Consider the following 17,863-nt stretch of genomic DNA (forward strand, 5'->3'; position numbering starts at 1 on the left):
GTTCATTATATTTTGAGTTAGTTTCACTAAAATATAAGGTATTATTTATATGTTTATCACCCTGGTGGAAATGATATTTTGTCTACATTCCTTCCTATCCTGAACGACCCTGTGTCAGTGATTACATCACTCCAAATCATTCATCACGTAGCAACAGATGATTTATGGAGATGAGCAAAAATATTAATTTAGTGAAATTTCATTTACAAAATTCTAAATAAATACTCCTTTAAGTGCACGCAGATCTTCTATCTCGGTGAAATAACACAAAAACAAAAATAAAGCATTTACTTTTCTTTCGGTTTATTTCAGCATATATGATGACAAGGTATGCTAGAATATCCCTAATTTTAACCCCTCAGGTGTTAAATTTTCTTCTACTGTCCTAGTAACATGGAATTGCAAATCCATGTTTTAACATTATTGTTTTTTTTTAGCACTGCCCTTGCTGCTTTCATATACGGTGGCCATACACCGTGGAGGTATAGATGCGGCCCTTTTGAGCTCTCCCAGCCCTATGAGGCAACTGTAGAATCTGTATTTTGGCACCTAAGTATGAAAACCAGCACTATGAGACCAGACCAGCTGTAAAAGATGATCTATGCCTTTAAAGAGGATTTTCCAGGGTTAAAAAGCATTACAATACGCCAGAATAAAGGGTAAGGATGAAAATGGGAATAGGAGCTTTACCCTTCACCTTTGGATGTAACAAGCTCCTGATATAGTGAACAATTTCCTGGATACGTATTTGGCAAACTCTAAAACATAGCTTCCATTCAAAACGTAAATCATTCTTCCTGCAGATTGCACAAATCAATGGTTGCCTTATCTACTACTAATTACTCTAATATGTTCTTGCCACTTAATTAAGATTAAATTCATAATACATACTTATTTTTTATTTTAAATAATAAATTTCTTAAATTACACCGTCACAAAGCTAATTTCCGTAGAATATACATAAACAAGTTCACCATCAGCATATTTCTCCAGCATTATCAAAAGTATAAAATATGTAAGGCAGTAATTTAAGCTTTCCATACGACCTTCCCAACTTCTTCAATTAGCTCTTATGAAGGCTTTTGCAGTGAGTAATCAGTGTGATCATTTTTTTCTGGACTTTTTCAAGGTTGTTGGATGTATTATAGAGTCAGTTTCATTGGCAATGCCTCCAGTACCTCCAAGTAAAAAGTGCCTTCTCCAAGATCTTTCACAGAACCCACTCTCAAAATCCAAACTTGACTTTGGCCCATCAGAACAAATCTGCCCGGAAGAAGCTGGTGGGATTACCAGTGACACTGCCTTCATCAGACATAAAAAAATGTGGCAAACATGATTAAATTCTTAAATTATATAGCATACGTATTTGGCAAACTCTAAAACATAGCTTCCACTCTAAACGTAAATCATTATCCATCCATCCCATATATTTAACAAAATCCCTGGCGAAATAAAAGATTGCACCTCAATTTATGTATTTAAGAACAAGCTGAAACTTCTTCTCTCTAAAAAGTGCTATTTCAGAATTTCCGAATATATGGAAGATAATTTGTAAATATGATGATCTCCATGATGCTAGCTGTGACATCTTATTTTGTCCATACTGTTGTATTGTATTTATTTATTTCATCAATTCTTATGTATGTATTTAGAAAAATTATTTTTATTGTTTCTATGTAAATTGTAATCTTGATGACACATCATCATTGTATTTTTATTTTATATTACCTATTATTAGCTTTTTTATGACGTAGCCATGCAATTGTACTCTTGCCAATCGGTGAAATAAATTATTATTATTATTACTATTAAATTACAGTAGAAACGGATACTTGGTTTATAGAGATGAGCAAAAATATTTATTTTGTGAGATTTTAATTACAAAAATATAAATGAATATTCCATTAAAATCCGATACAGATCTTATATCTCAGTGAAATAACACTGATACGAAAAACCATCATCAAAAGAGTAATAAGCGTACATCATTCTTCGCCCATTTGCGGATTGCACAGTAATTTCTGACGTGAGTCCATCCACACTACGAGCCCATGGAACTAAATTCCTTGTTTTGAAGAAACTTGCAATTCCCAGAAAATTTGAGGTTTCTTAAGCAATAATTCAATACTGACAATAATTGCAGCAGAGTTTTTATGATTAATGCATCAAAAAATTTGTTTCCAAAAACTGCAATACGAAATGGTTCAATGCTACATAGGTACGTAAATTTATCCCACATTCCATTTGGGTTCATAAAATTCCTTAAAAGTTCAATTCTTGTCTCCCAGTCTCTCCACAGAAATTCCATGCAAAAAATGTCTTTCATTTCAGTTTCTTGCACCCACCAAAGCACTCTGAATAAGTAAAATAACAATTACGATATGCACCTTCACACTTTATTACACAATGAACGGCAAAGGGAGTCAAAGAAAATTATAATTGTGTATGCTTATATTGGAATTAACTTGAAATTCTGCATTAAAAGCTTATAATATCCTACACAGTTGACACACACAATTGCAAAAAATGCAATACCTAGTTACTGAAGACAACCATTTAAAGGTAGCATTTAGGTACTGCCATCAAGGTGAGAGTATTTTTCAAAGATCTTATCATAATGTTTAAGCAAAATTAAACATAACCTATCCATGATATTAAAAAACTTAAATGTATTATAAACAAATACCACAATTCTTAAGACAAAAAGAAATGAATTACTTTGAATACTCCAATATTGACAGCTTATAAGCTAAGCAGACATTGCTTACAATGAAAATCACAATTATATTCGAATTCTAGTCATAAAATCAAATTTCTTCAATGAAAAGATGCCATGCAAGTTATACTGCAACCTCTAAAATGCATTATGTGCAGTGCAAAAGTGGTAGTCCTCCAAAAATTTTGAGTGCAAATCTCAAAAACATGCATTATAAATACACAAACATACTCTGGAACTACAAATGTCACAAGAAAAAGTCAATGCATGAGCCAAAAAGCAAAGTCCACCTCCACGTCAAACTTCGTCCACCACCCAACAACAAGGCAATCTTATCACCTCCTCCGTCCCAACAAATTCAAATCAAAATAAGACATTCTCCTCCCACCGAGCAGTGACAAGGCGACCAAACGGATCTTTGATAAACCTCCCGTCATCATGAGCATCCTTCACACAATTTCAAAAGCATTGACAAATATCACTCATTGGTGCATAGATCACTTCACCTACCGTCATTTCTGACGAGAGTCCATCAACACCATAGTACGCAGATGAGCCTACGGAGGTGCCGTCTTCGGATTGCAACTGACCACCGCTCTCTTCAGTAACCATCCACTCGTGGCCTTTATTACTGCTGCCTCCAAGGGTGCAAGATGGGGGCACAGGCCTCAGGGGCACAGCTGCCGTAGCCTTAGACCCCGGGGGCTCCCACTCGAGGAAACCACTGCTGTCCGAGTGAGCGCTCCCCGAGCGACCATGGGGTGACAAGGCTCGTCGCTGCCTTTCTTCCTCTTTCACTGTCTTCGACTCTCCCTCCCGTTTCGAAACACAAGGCACCTGATGATAAAAGTTCAAATATCAGCCCCCATAACTGCCATTGGAGCCAATGCTAATGGCCCACAACGAACGTACACAAATTTTATGCTCATACAAATAAATTCACTAGATAGGATAGAAAGGGATAGGAACACATAAAAGAAAAGGGGTTATCCATTAATTAGGTGAGGTATTTGGGGGAGAGTGGGTCAAACTGATTCTCACCCAATCACACGCTGGGTAAAGGGAGGGGGGAGAGGTCCTGGCAAGTATCACATACCTTTTTTCTGCAAGCAACACAGTAATCTTAAATACAGTAAAAGCTCTATGTAGTGAACCTCTTTACACCTTAAACCTCCATACTTCATACCACTCCTACGGTGCCATTAGATTTACATGTAAATTTATGGGCAAACCCCTTCGTAGAGAACCTTTTTATCTCATAAAACCTCCACTTATCATACCAATGAGACACCCTCGTGACGGCCTAACTACCTTTGCAAATCGTACCAAGACAACTAGATACCATTAATGCAGCCGCAATTATGTACATGGAATGACATTTACAGCGATAAATGTTTCACCCTTTTTTTTTCTTATACACCTTTAATATGCTGTAATTTTCACGTTAATCATTATGTAGTTATGGCCATTTTATTCCATATGAGAGCATACCTAAGAGTAAAAAAGAAAAAAGGTATACAACTATCCTAATCATTTTAAGTGACTGTTGAATTAAAAGTGATCACATCGTTTTTTCTCAAATCATAGTAAAAATCATGCGATAGCGCTCACTTTCTGTAATTATTACAGTGGAACCTCGTTAAAGCGAGTACGGGCTATAGCGACACCCCCGCTATTACGAGAGATAGCCGATGAACCGTCAATTGACCCTATAATAGGCGTGTTAAAAAATTCGTTTTTACGAGACCCTTTCGGTGTTGGCTCTCGCTATAGCGAGGGTTTCACTGCCGGAAGACTTTCATCAAGACTCCTTAACCTCTGTAATTGCTAGCGATCTGTTAGAAATGAAGTTAATGGAGTGCTCAGTCTCAAATTTATGTGGTAAACTGTCGTTCGATAAATGTAATGATTGACGAAACAATGCTTTGCATGATTTTTATTCAGTGCGGCACTTATAAATTGTTTGAATAGTTAGTCGTTATTTGAGTAAGGAAATTTAGTGATGCAAAAAAACATCGCCTTTCGTCTGGATTTACGCTTACGTTTATCGGATAGATGTTTATCTGTCGCCGCACCACTCCTGTTCCTGTATATCTGTTCGCAACAGGTATATTGGCTATTATTTGCTCCACCTCCGGTAAAGCGACAATTCGTTATAGCGAGTGTTTATTAGTGCACCGTGGGGTGTCGTTATATCGAGGTTGCACTGTATATAGGTAATAAATATATGTTCACTAATGCATGCATGTTTGTTTAAACACATAAATATAATGGTTTAATAGACAGAAGTGCCTTCCCTTTCCGAAGTATATGAAAAAATGGTGCCTATCACTGAAACCTCTCTATAGTGAATCTCCATGCATCAAAATGCCCAAATTTTGGTTCCCTCCATTAAGATATAAGGAGGTTTTACTGTACTTAGCAATCTGAAATACTAGTGTTAACTGTTCTTTAATAAAAATGGTTCAACAAATCATTTCTTTTACAATTCCAACACAATGAGGCATAGATTTACACAGTATTTACACTGAATATATGCATTTTAAACAATCTAACGTGAGATTAGAGGGAAGGGATCTAGCCAAATCTTACGATATCTTACTGAGAGGGGAGGGGAGATCCAAAAATCACCATAATCACCTCTCACAATTAATGGACGCACCTTAAAGGATGAGGACAATGATACTGAGGTAGATGGAAAAAGCCCGAAATCAAATGGGTAAAAATGCAGCCAGTCTAGGACTCAAACCCAGAACCTCTTCCTTACCGGTAGTTCAACTGTTCTGGTAGTGCAACTGGTAGAGTACTCTACCTGTTGCTTTTCTAGAACACATAAATTTACCACAATTTCGGCCCAAGATTAACGCACATAAAACCCCCTTTATGCTTTGGCCCACTATAGATGGCACTGGTGCACCTCACCAGTCACCAACAGAAGAGATGAACATGGACGCATGAATGACAGTACATGTACAGATAATTTTCATTAATTTTCTAGTGAGAAAGATCACATTTATGAGTCATGACAAGAAAAATTAATGAAGAATGTTTTCAGCAATTTATACATTTCCTTGCATTCCTTGGGAATCTTATAGAACATTCACATCTTTTCCAGCAAGATGTTTAACCATTTTGCTCTCCACATCGGATGGAGCCGACAGGCATTTCGCATACGCAGAAGACCTAACATCGCATATAGCTGTCATGGATTTTTCAACACAAACGACCGGACGTTGGCTCTAGCCAATGCAAGGAAGGGAAGTGACTGCTGAGGTAGCAATTGCATGATGTATTCAGGTCCATCCTGAGACCCAGCTTAGCGAGACCTTTGGGCCACTCCTCGGCAATTAAGCCCAACCCTCCCACTCATTTATGATCATCCTCACCACAGGAATCCATTGTGAAGTGGTAATATTGTCAATTGTTTTTGCAATGATGTATTTTGTTGCATACTACAATTTTTTATATGTAGTCTTTAAAATGAATTCTTTGTTTTTTCTTCTGTGCGTAAGCTATTTTTAAACAAAATTTTAGCACTAAAAGCAACAAACTTCTGGACTTATTGTGTTAGTACCATGTGTTTGCTAACTTTGTTGCTTTAACACTAGAAAACAGTTTAAAATTCGAAAATGATTTTTAAAAATGTTAGTAACTCTATAAGAAGAGTAAATTATTGAAAATCAAACGCAATATTAGGTTGTAAAAATACTGGTAACGCAATAAGTTGACCGTAGATTCGTGCTAAGATAGGGTTAGGGGGTCTAGTCCAGTGGCCGGGGTAAGGGATGGGTGCCCCGCTGCATTGGGTTCCAAATCTGAGGGATGAAAATACCAGGGTAACTCCCCCCCATAAAAGAGCTCCGCACAGAGAGGTTTCAAATGTTCTTATATTACTCGTGGCATGGAAAACGTTTTCCTATTGTAGGTGCTGGCAGGAAAGGGTTAACATGCATCCATGTTCAAAAATAATATCTGGAGAAAAAACTTATTTATTATGATATGATCCAAGGTTTTAGAGTGAACCATCACCATTTATGTGAGAGAAAAGAAAAAAATTATTCAATACTCTCAAAATTAACCCTTTCGCCGCGGCCAACCCTCTGATAATCTACCCATCATAAGCACTGAGTGCATAACTGGGTGGATGTAAAGGTATGTTCACAGCAGTGACTGGGTTAAAAAGTGATGGAAGCAGAAATTTCATTTTGCATGTTTTGCATTTGCATTTCATTATGGTTCACTTACCTCTTCGAATTTCACAGCTGAGGATGAGTGGTTGGTATAAACAGGCTCCGCAACCACTGAGGACACCTCACTGACCTGCTGTAAAGGCCCAGCCACCGAGACTTCCTCCGACTGACTATTTGGAGTAGTAGCTCGTGGCGTTTCATTGAGTGCATCCACAGCCATATCTACAGGAGAAGCGCTCACCACCGTGACCTCCTCCTCCACTTCAATCTTGGTCTGACGCTTGAGGCTTCCCCTCCTTGCACTAAGCGAAGAGGTGCTCGATTCGTGGGCAGAAGAGCAAGATGAAAAATTTGACTGACTGGAGGTTGAGGGCAAATGATCCTCCACAGAAACAGGTTCTCCCGTCGGCACTTCCCCTCCCTTTCTTTCCAAAGTTTCCGTCGCCCTGTTACCGACCACACTCTCCACTATGGCACTATCCTTTCCAACCACTGCAAAGGCACTGCTTGAAGAAATTACTGTTTTGGGCTGACTTTCCACCACACTTTCCCCACCACCAATTTCTTCCGGTGGATTCGAAACAGTAGGAACAATCATTTTCGGAGCATCTACCGGAGGAGCACTCGACTTTTCCTCCATATCGTTTTGGTCGAGCTCTAATTCCCACAATCCTTCGTTCACTGAATTCTCACCGACCTGACTTGACTCCCCAACTCGGCACGACTCCTCCCCCTTCTCGGATCCAAGCACCGGAGAGTCACCACCCCTCGAACCTGTTTCCGCCTCGTCTCCCGCATACCCCTGCTTGTCGTCGGGAGACATCCATCCCCGCCCACTGTCCTCCACACTCCCGATTATCCAGTTATTCTTGCCCCCTTCCTCCAGTCCTTCCGCACACTCGTTGTCCCCCTCGTCGATTGATAAGAACCTCGGCCTCTGCCCTCGAGTGGGCGTGAAATGAGAGCTCGAGCCAGGCTCGTCCCCCATCTCCTCCCAGCTACTCAAGCTCGTCATACTCGTCCTCTTCCCGAGGGGCCACGGGCCCGTCAAAGAGTCGGCACTCCCACTCCCGCGCACTTTCGTCTGGGCGACCCTACCACCCGACGACCTTGCAGAAGTACTCCGCCTCAAGTTTGGGGCAGAATCGGTATCACTATCGCTATCACAACTCGTCAGACTAGTAACAGATGAGATGATTGAGTCTTTGTGCACAAGAGGGGGCTTTGGGGGCAACGTTGGGCTCGTCACAGTCTCCTTTTTGGGGGTCAGGTCCTCAATCAGGTCACCGTCGGTGTCAAAGGTGAAAGACCTCTGCCCTATGATCATCCTCCTGCGTGGCATCTCGGGTGACTTGCTGCCCTGCGAATCCAAAAACTTTCGGTTGTCGGGCGTGAGGACGCTCAACGAAGCTCTGCTCGAAGGGCTGCAAGCAATCCCGGAGCCATCATCCGTGGAGGCGACCGAGTCGCCACCTGCGCTGCTCATCCTTGTCAGGATGCTTGTTCGATGCATCACATTGCGTGCCACCTGAGAAAATGTAGGCAAAAGTGTTTTAAGGAAATGGTGCTTGAACGAGGAAGGAAAGATGCTTCTCTAAATAGCTCAGAGGGCATTCAGGCTCCATTAGAGGCAGGTGTGCATTTCTCAGTTTAACACACAACTTTATACAACCCATGCAATTAAGTTTTCCTCCTAATCAACGCACTTCAAAAATTGAGACAATAATTAAGCACATGACAAAGCCTGAAGCTAAACTATAGCCACATACAGGGTGGGCCAAAACAATGACATCATAGAGGAAGAAAGATGTTATAGAAATAAGAAGATATTTCACACCACACCACTCTAGCAAACCATTTGAGAATGAATCTTCCAGAAGCTTTCCTGCCAACTTGCACAGAAAACAGTACCAAGGAAATTAGCTCTCCAAACAGTGATACATACCACAAACTATTTACCACTACATTACTTCTTTATCCTCACAAATTATTAATGGACAGAATACATCCCTAAGTATCAACTAATAAGGTGGAGAATGACAGTCAACCATGGCCAAGATGGTGAAACACCCACTCAGATGAGATGGTTTCGGGTGGTCTCAAGGTTGTAAGGCAACTACTTAACCCTGCCACTTCTGAGGCCAGTTGTCAGAAAAAGAAAGCACCTATGTCAATGATAAATTAATGAAAAAATACATAAAAAGACAGCCACTACTCTCCAAAATGCCAATTTTATGTATGTACTTAATGGCCCACCCTCCAAGAACAGAACTGATCAAAAAGCGGCCCAAAAGAAAAGGATTTGAAGGACAACTACCCAAGACACCAAAGCACTAATTGTACAAATATGTGTATTGAATTATATATATGTACATGTAGGCACAACAAAATCCATCATTACCACTTCCAAAAAAATTTTCATACTCCAAACTTGAGTTTTTTTTTATGGTAAGCTAACTATAAAAGCTAAGCAGCTAACTTTATCAGCCAAAATTATGACTAAATTAAGATGCTCTATAATGCGATTCTAAATTTTCTACGAATATCAGTAGTCTTTTCAGGAGAAGATTATCAGATAAAGTAATAGACTGCTTGAAATTTGTGGAGAGCTATTTTCATTGCTGTATTAGGGAGTTTAAATGCCACAAAAAAATTTTTTCAAAGACTAATAATCGATACAAAGGAAATCTATTGGAAAAACCTAGCCAATGCAAAAGAGATTTACCGATGGGATTCTGAAATACCACCGCTGAAATAAACAATAATTGAATGTATTAGTGTATTGCATAGATTGAATTTCCAATTAGACTGCTTACATACCATCAACAGAAAATCAGAAGATTGTAAATTTATCAGAAAAATTTAGGAAGAGTGAACCAAAAACATACACTTGCTTTTTGGCTCATACTGGCATCATCATTCAAAGAGAAAAATTACATAAACTCATGAGTAAGTTTGATGAATAAGTTACATCCAGATTGAGTCATGAAACCTAGCCAAGATATTTTTTTACATTCATACTTAATGCCAATTAACAGCTCACCTTGATTCACCTAATTCTGAGCTATCTTAAACAACTGCTTGTATACGCATAAGGTCAATTTTCTCCTCCAGAAATTATCAAATGTGATAAAGAACAGATTCCATCAGCAATGAAAATGTTACATTTTTCGCACAGTATTTCCTCAATTGCATCAAAAACTAAAGAAAGTTTAAACAAAACTGAGAAATCCTTCTAGTACCTATGAGCTAATTCGGTGCTGAAGAAAATATTAAAGAGAGCTATTTAGTGTTCGCAAAAGAAAAGATTCAAAGAAAAAAAGAATTTTAAACTATCTTGAAATTGATTTCCCTCAGGACTATAAATGCGAGAAGCTAATTTGCAGAATTGTTCAGGAAATCAGCTATTTTCTATAGTCATGAAAAATGCTCTGACGCAGCAAGTGCAGCTTAGATCATGCATATAACTGAAGAACACACCCAACATGTCACTTTATAATTCCATGGAAATCAGCATTCATCCACCTGAGGTCCAGTTCCATGTATTTGGAATTCCTAAGCATACAAAGGGATGTTTGAATGTTACACAGAAAAACCTAAACTTATTCTTAACTATCTCAAATTTTATGAGTAAAAGGTTATGAACTCCTGAAAATAAGGGAAACATAAGTTTTAAACTTATAAAAATTAAACTTCAGATACGTATTTACATCCAATCCAAGTTAAATGATTAATGGAAAAATATGGCTGATCAAAAGGTATGTTAACATTTGCAGAGCTGAAAGATTTCGATCCAAAATTTCAAAGCAACTGCCATGAGATTCTGAGCCTCGTCCCATCATAATTTCTCATCCATTCAATAACAGTTTCCAAAATCACAGCCATTGCTGTAGGCAAGGGAAGTATTAGTCATCTATTATTCAAGCTTCTTTCATTGCAAAATAATCTCTGAACTCAGATCCACAAACACAAAACTGGGTTAACTTCTGGAGTATATTGCCTCAAAAAATATCCAAGAAAGAAGATAAATACTGCATGACTTGTGGGACATGATTAGTACATAAGAACTTCCACTGGTCTTTTGTCAATGCTATGATCTTTTGCTTGGTGATTAGAAAAACAAATTCAAATATCCATGGACCACCACTATGGAACTATTGGCATTTTGATAATCATTTATTTAACACGGTGATGATTGCATAATGTCTCCACTGTAGTCGATAAATACATACCTCCTTTGAAAGTGTACCATGAAATGCTTCCCTAGAGTTTGAAATGAAATCAAAACCAAGGTAACTTGATGCGGCCAATCGACACTTAGGAAACGGCCTTAGAATGTTTGGGAAAATTAAATTTATTTTGTTTCTCGGAGTAACCTCCTCAACCCTCACAGTGCAGGTAGAATAGTAAATTTCTAGAGTTACTGGGTGGTATCAAAAGCGATTGCTAGTATTTACAACTCCACTCGATCCCACAGGAAGAGATTTGCTCAGATGAAATTACCTATATGTTTTGAACACGACTTGAATTCTGATCTCTTCATTTCTGATCAGGTGTGATACCAGCTTCATCACCAAACCACCATTAACCACAAAAAAGTTCAAATGCAGTAAAGCCAACATCATCTCCTTTTTTATTTTTCTGTTTCGATCGATTGCTCAAATCTGCATCACTTTCCTAAACTGTCCCTACAAACATTGCCCCAATTTCCTACACCCCTATTCTATCATTCATACCCTTCTACACCTCAAAACAACTGGTTTTTCGGTGGGGTTGGAGCAAAATATAGAAAAGTATGACTTGGAAACAAATTCTCACATGCAGTGCTTGATTCATTGAGTCAATCCCATATTTAACCAGCTGAACATTGTTAGACAAAAGACAAGAGCATCACAGTTAATACGTATATGAATGATGATCCATCCAACCTTAATCCAGGCCCCACTACTATCATCTAAGGTATGTCGATGTGGCTAGCATAGGCATGTTCAGGAATAATTGGTGTGGGTTCCAAGAATGGTTAAACGTGCCCCCCCCCCCTTCCCATGGTATACTTAACCAGCGAAATATGAATGATTACGAAGAAAGTGTCGATACCACCTCTGAGGTTTTTTAACACGTTGTGTACCGGGGTATTTAAATTCCTAGGAATGCCGATTCTGGGTGGAGGTGTTGAGATTGGAAATATGCCTTTGGTTTAAACATGGTTTAAAAGCTAATGTTTAGAATATAACTTTAACCAATCAAATGTTAGGATGCATCAATTCATTTTAACAACGTACAACAACTGAAAACGTACTAATGAATACGTATTGTATGCTTTGAAATTGTTTAGGTTGACGCGCCTAAATGACGAGAATCTTCGTCATCCGTCTGGAATATTCGGAAAAAAAAGACGAGAATTCTCACCATCCGTTCGCAACGTGTTAAGTAAGAGATATCAAGTTAGCATTTTTCGATCTTGTGGGTTAAGAATCAAAGTCTATACTTATTTGGGCCTCGAGGTAATAGTGGTTTGAGAGTTTATTATCTACAACTTTAAAATTATGGTTTCTCCTTATTTCTTATCTTTGGCATTGAAATAAATAATTGTAATCGTCCACAGCCATAAAATTCATTACCACCTAGTTTTCAATGTCTCTACATCATCTTCAAGGTGACCTCATCATCTTGGAAAGCAATTGTTACATGCAGTCCTTGCTACATTGAGTCAGTCACCTTCATCATCTTCATTCTTCATTTGCAAGATGTAGTAAAATTGAAACCCAGGTCATAATAAATTTTATTACTATGGAAAATTACAAGTATTCATTTCAATATGAAAAAATTGAACTCCATCACGCTTGAATCTTAAGATTTTATTCTTGTCTTGGGTTTTCTGAATCAAAGCGTACATTCTACACTAGACCATTTGGGTTTTCAAACCTACTTTTGCATCCCATAAAGATTGCATGCGGGTGCCACGGCACCTATAAAACCCATAATAGACACGCTTATGGTGGCTAGGGTCTTAAGCTTCGCTGAGGATGGTGGGGAATAACGCCATTATCTGAAACACACATTATGTATGCACTTACAAAGGATAACAACCGAGTAATTTGAATTGACATGCATGCTGTATGGAACTAAAATTCATCCTAGGATTTGAAAAATACAATTTGGTACATACAGCACATTCATTGCCAATTGAATCTCACCAATTGTTGCACGGATGGAAAAGGAAATTACATTACCAGTAATGCTCAACAGGCCATTTCTCATCCATACTCGGTCCTCACCACAACAGCAACCTCTCATTATTCAGAACGATGTCGCAGTCATGTGCCGCGGACGGTGGAGTCCTCATTGTGGCAGAAGACAAACAGTACTTAGGTTCAGTATGTTACAAAATATCAAACGAGTGAAACAACAGATACGTGGAAAATATTTCACCTAGTTTATCCTTCCATAAGTTATATTGGCATGAATAATTACGAAAATTTTAAGAATAATTATGAGCATGGAAAATCAGGCATGTGCATTGACCGATTAGAGATTTGGTACCAGAGAGGTAACGGAAAGAGGTCAAATTCTAGCAAAGCTGGTAATAAAGCATGCTTTCACAAAGGTTAATACCCAAAACCTCAGCCTATGCGACAGGCCTACGGTGGAACAGCATTTTATGGATACCTAAGAATTTACAAGTATCTTCAAAAAGCTAATGGACATTAAACTGTTGAAGTATGAAGACAAAATGATATATAAGTTAAATTCCGATATGGTTTAAAAAAAAAATACACCTTTACAGAGGTGTAGCCAGGAATTTTGTACGGGAGGGGGGAGGGGGTGGAGACAAAACTAGGAAGGAAAATTATTGAAAAACAGGGTACTAATTATAAGTAGAGGGTTTTAAACTAATTTTCACACTTTCCATGATCGAAAAAAACCTTATTTTTCAAAGAAATCTTTCGTAAATTCATGATATTTCAATATTTTGTTTTCTCTTGTGATGAAAAGTAAGTGTGCTTCTATATTTTTGTGGGGGGAGGGGTCCAGACCCCCCAGACCTCCCCCTCTCACTACGCCACTGCACCTTTAAAAGCCAAAGGCCCTCAAATGCTAAAACATTTCTCATTAGATCATTCCAACATTGTGTTATAGAGAAGATTCAACCCTTCTAAAATAAAGGGGGAGCATTGCTTTTATGATTAAAATCTTCTTCTTTGGTCCCTGGACTACACTTGCATACAAGCAAGTTTGCTCCAGAGTTGAATCCACACAATGTGGGCAAGCCATTATTCCAAGAGCATGAAAGCGTAGTTATACGCTTAACCCAGGCACACAAGCTTTTGTGACAGGTTATGGTTAATAAATATTCAAAAATGGTTCAGAAAAAATAATTGGCACTAACTGGCAGGGCAATCATTCAGTTTTGCTAAGACACTTGATCAGTGTAGTTGAGTTTATTTGATTCAGTGCGATGGTTCACAGAATAAAATGCATATCCAAACTGGCACAATAACTCCAATGAAAATATTTTGCCTATCGCTAACAATATAATTTTCATTCTTGGTACCTATCTTACGAGACAGATTCTTCATCTGAGAAAATATTATCCAGAGCTGATACAAAACTAATGTCTGAGATGTAGAATTTCTTTTTGACCTCATTGGGTCAGTTCCAAGTTCCAGTTCTTAATCATGTGCATCATTTCCATTGAATAATTTTCTAAAGCTATGAATAATTCTTGTTAGGGAATATTGACAATTCCAAAATTAACTCATCAAATTATATATCTCAAAAGTGATTGCATCCATAAAATCATTCTATTTAACCTTCCATCGTGCGCAATAGATCTAACAGGCACAGCGCGAGTGTTTATTTCACTTCTCGGTTCCTTTAGGTGGCATAGACCCTTTTTGCTCAGTGTAGCTCTTTGTTTTGACATGCTCTATGCAGCCTTTTGCTTATCGCATTATACCTACAGACCATTTGCAGATTATTTAGCATATTCAAGTAAAATAATGCCACAATAACGCAAAATTAAAGCATCATTAGCTAAACAAAATTAGCAAATGAAAAACTGATCTCCTGGAATTCACATGCTAAAATGCATTACATATAAAAATACTTGACAGTCTAAAGCTCGTCAAATCGCACTTTGCTGGATCAGTCTGGGTCTGTATGACTGCGTGTAAAGGAGTGTATGCACAGCAAATAAGGCATCATTTGAGCGTTCGTTTATACTAATAATGGTGGTTTAAACTTTGAAGGTGTACCACTGAGCCATGATAAAAGTAAATAATGTTTTTCACATCTGTGCCTGTCACGCACATTGCACCTGAACTCAGCAACTCCAATATTGCGCCTGACAAAAGGCTAAATCATGTGAAGCAAATAAATACTCTAGAGAAGTCTTCAAATTGGATTTTGGGCACACATTATTTCAGTTCCAATTCTTTCCAGCATCAGCTTCAATTGCAGTTCTTATCTCAAGAAGCAGTGGAACCTAACTGGCCCATCTCTGAGCCAGACGGTTCCTCTCCCAGTTTTGTCCTCCAAGTGCACCCTCCCCTCAATTCATCGCCATTCGGGAGTGACTAATGTATGATTCATAGTGTGTCGCCTAGCTGCCATATAGACATCTTGTCAAAAATTGGGAGAAGTGACCACCACGCACTCCCGTTCCTCTTTTGACACATAACACCTGGTGCTAAAGGAACCTCTAAGCTACTGATGACCTAAACTTCACTCACATTAGTGATGATATGATATATACGAGAATCACCAAAAGCACAGATCTGTTGCACTTTATAGGTAATTAGATTACAAAATTTGATTAATTTAGGAAGGGAAATGAAAAAGAATTAATAATTCGAAATGACATATAAAATTGACCACATTTTCAGCCTTCAACTTTTGTTAAATTTTGTAATAACAAAGCTTCTCCATGCTTCTATGCTAAAGAGCTGATATGTAACTTATGGTTTGGTTAATACAGTGACCCAAAGATTTCTCATGCTGAGGACTACAAGGGGTTGATGATGCTTTTCATACAGTAGGTTGCTCAATGTAGAATTCATACATATTTTCATCCAGTCTAAAACAATTTGTAAACATGTCTATAAGATACGTCTCTGCAAGGCTTTTAAAATGGCATAATTATCAGGTACCCAGAAAAATTTTTAACCATAAGTTTGATCTGGAGAAATGAGAGGCATATCATATGTCTAATAGAAATGTATGTTTATTATTTTACATTACTATTAAGGATTAAGGCTCAAGATACTTCAAGTTGAAAACAGTCCTAATTTATCTTCCTTTGGTCTCTCACATTAAAATACTATATTATTTCAAAACAACTTGCTGTAGTTGATATGACATTAATACCTCGTACGCGCTCCCCACTTAGTTCACAATGAACCCTATAAAGCCTTGACCAGGGTAGCTATAACATCTTCTGATTTTCAGTAAGTCACTTTAATAAGTTAGGTCAAATAATTTGAGTGAGTAATGCAACTCCAGGAAAGCTTAATGAAGCTTAAAGGAATGAGGTATTTAGTTAATTTCACTATTTTGCTTAGCCTGAGCATAGTTTAGAACCAATGTACCACCACTTGAAGAGGATAATTCAAAGTATCATGAGTAGTTCAAGAAAGCTAGTTAGTAAATGATTAATTTCAGAAAGAGAGTTAAATTTGCATGTTCACATGAATGAGAATGTTAAAGCTGAAAGTTACTACCTATAAACCGTAAGAAAACAAAAAAATGGGCTTGGATTAATGTAAATATGGGCTAATCAAGTATTTCCTTTCCCATTATCTGCAAAGACCATTTCAAAATTAACTTCATCATCCATTCAAACAGAGAAAGAAGGCTTATAGAATAAAAATTCTCAAGAAGGAAAAATATTTGGAAATCTTTTTCAGCCCAGCAAATATCTCATCGATTTTAGAAGTAAATAGTTATTTAATGTTTGCAATTGATTTTTTAATCCTTTTAAATAAAAAAAACATCAGTCAGCCGATAAAAAAACAGTAGTCAGGGAAATTGTGGATTATTCGTGTTTTCCAATTATTTGTGCTGCCTCTACCTATCATTAGCCCGGATAATTAGGAGTTAATGGTATCTGATATCATAAAATAAACTAAAGCTTTTCCACAGCAATGGCAAAAACATATATGTGATAATAGCTGACACTTGAAAGGGCTAAATCAATTGATCTGTAAAATATGAAGGGAAATAATTGATAAATGTTTTTGATACATGCAACCAATGCTCCAACCATAAGAAAGCTACACATTATGTACATGTATTATTCAGATAGAACAGTTATTACACCAATAATAAACTGAACACACACATCTATCCCCAATGGCTGTATTCACCACATTATTCACAAGGAAATATAGTTGAGCCAATATTGGGCACAGCTACCATGAGAGAAATGAGTAGATTCAAGAGGTTTCTGAAAATTTCTATTCAAAGATATAAGAAATTTTGCCAATCTCAAGGAAAATCTCAATGGAGGCATTCTAATGAACCAATTGTAACACTATTGTGTTTTCCAGGGGATTTCCACAGAATTTAAAAGGAAGATTTTATAGACGTTAAAGGTTTTCTGAGCCAGTGATTTCTGAGAGAGTTCCAAGATTATGGTGCGTCAGTCCAGCTTAATGCAACAAAGTAAAAGTCCATATGAGTCTCGGATTTCAATGAAAATTTCTGTAATACTGACAATGTTAAAAAAAATTTGTTTAAATAACATCTTGTCTTATCTAAAAATAATAATTTCATGCTTAACCATTATGAAATGAGTAAACTTGAAAATTAATTCATACTAGCTGCTTGATAAATCTAAATCTTCAGCACAGCTCCCACAAAAATGTTGTAAAAAGCACACTGCAGTAACTAGGTAAAATAGATAACAATAATGGCAGAATTGATAGTTTATAACTGAAGCTGTAGATCATATTGC

General features: G+C 37.6%; 1 protein-coding gene across 1 annotated transcript in view; it reads right to left on the reverse strand.

Annotated features, from left to right (window-relative positions):
- The window catches only part of LOC124164103, a 408,402-nt gene that overhangs the window by 13,322 nt on the left and 377,217 nt on the right, over positions 1-17,863 (reverse strand). The window contains exons 9-10 of the mRNA XM_046541275.1: positions 6,962-8,434; positions 3,227-3,553 (exon numbers count right to left, since the gene is read on the reverse strand). Coding sequence (XP_046397231.1) covers positions 3,227-3,553; positions 6,962-8,434 — 1,800 coding nt within the window. The remainder of the gene's footprint in view (positions 1-3,226; positions 3,554-6,961; positions 8,435-17,863) is intronic.

Source organism: Ischnura elegans, chromosome 8, assembly GCF_921293095.1.
Source record: "Ischnura elegans chromosome 8, ioIscEleg1.1, whole genome shotgun sequence".
Lineage (NCBI taxonomy): Eukaryota > Metazoa > Arthropoda > Insecta > Odonata > Coenagrionidae > Ischnura > Ischnura elegans.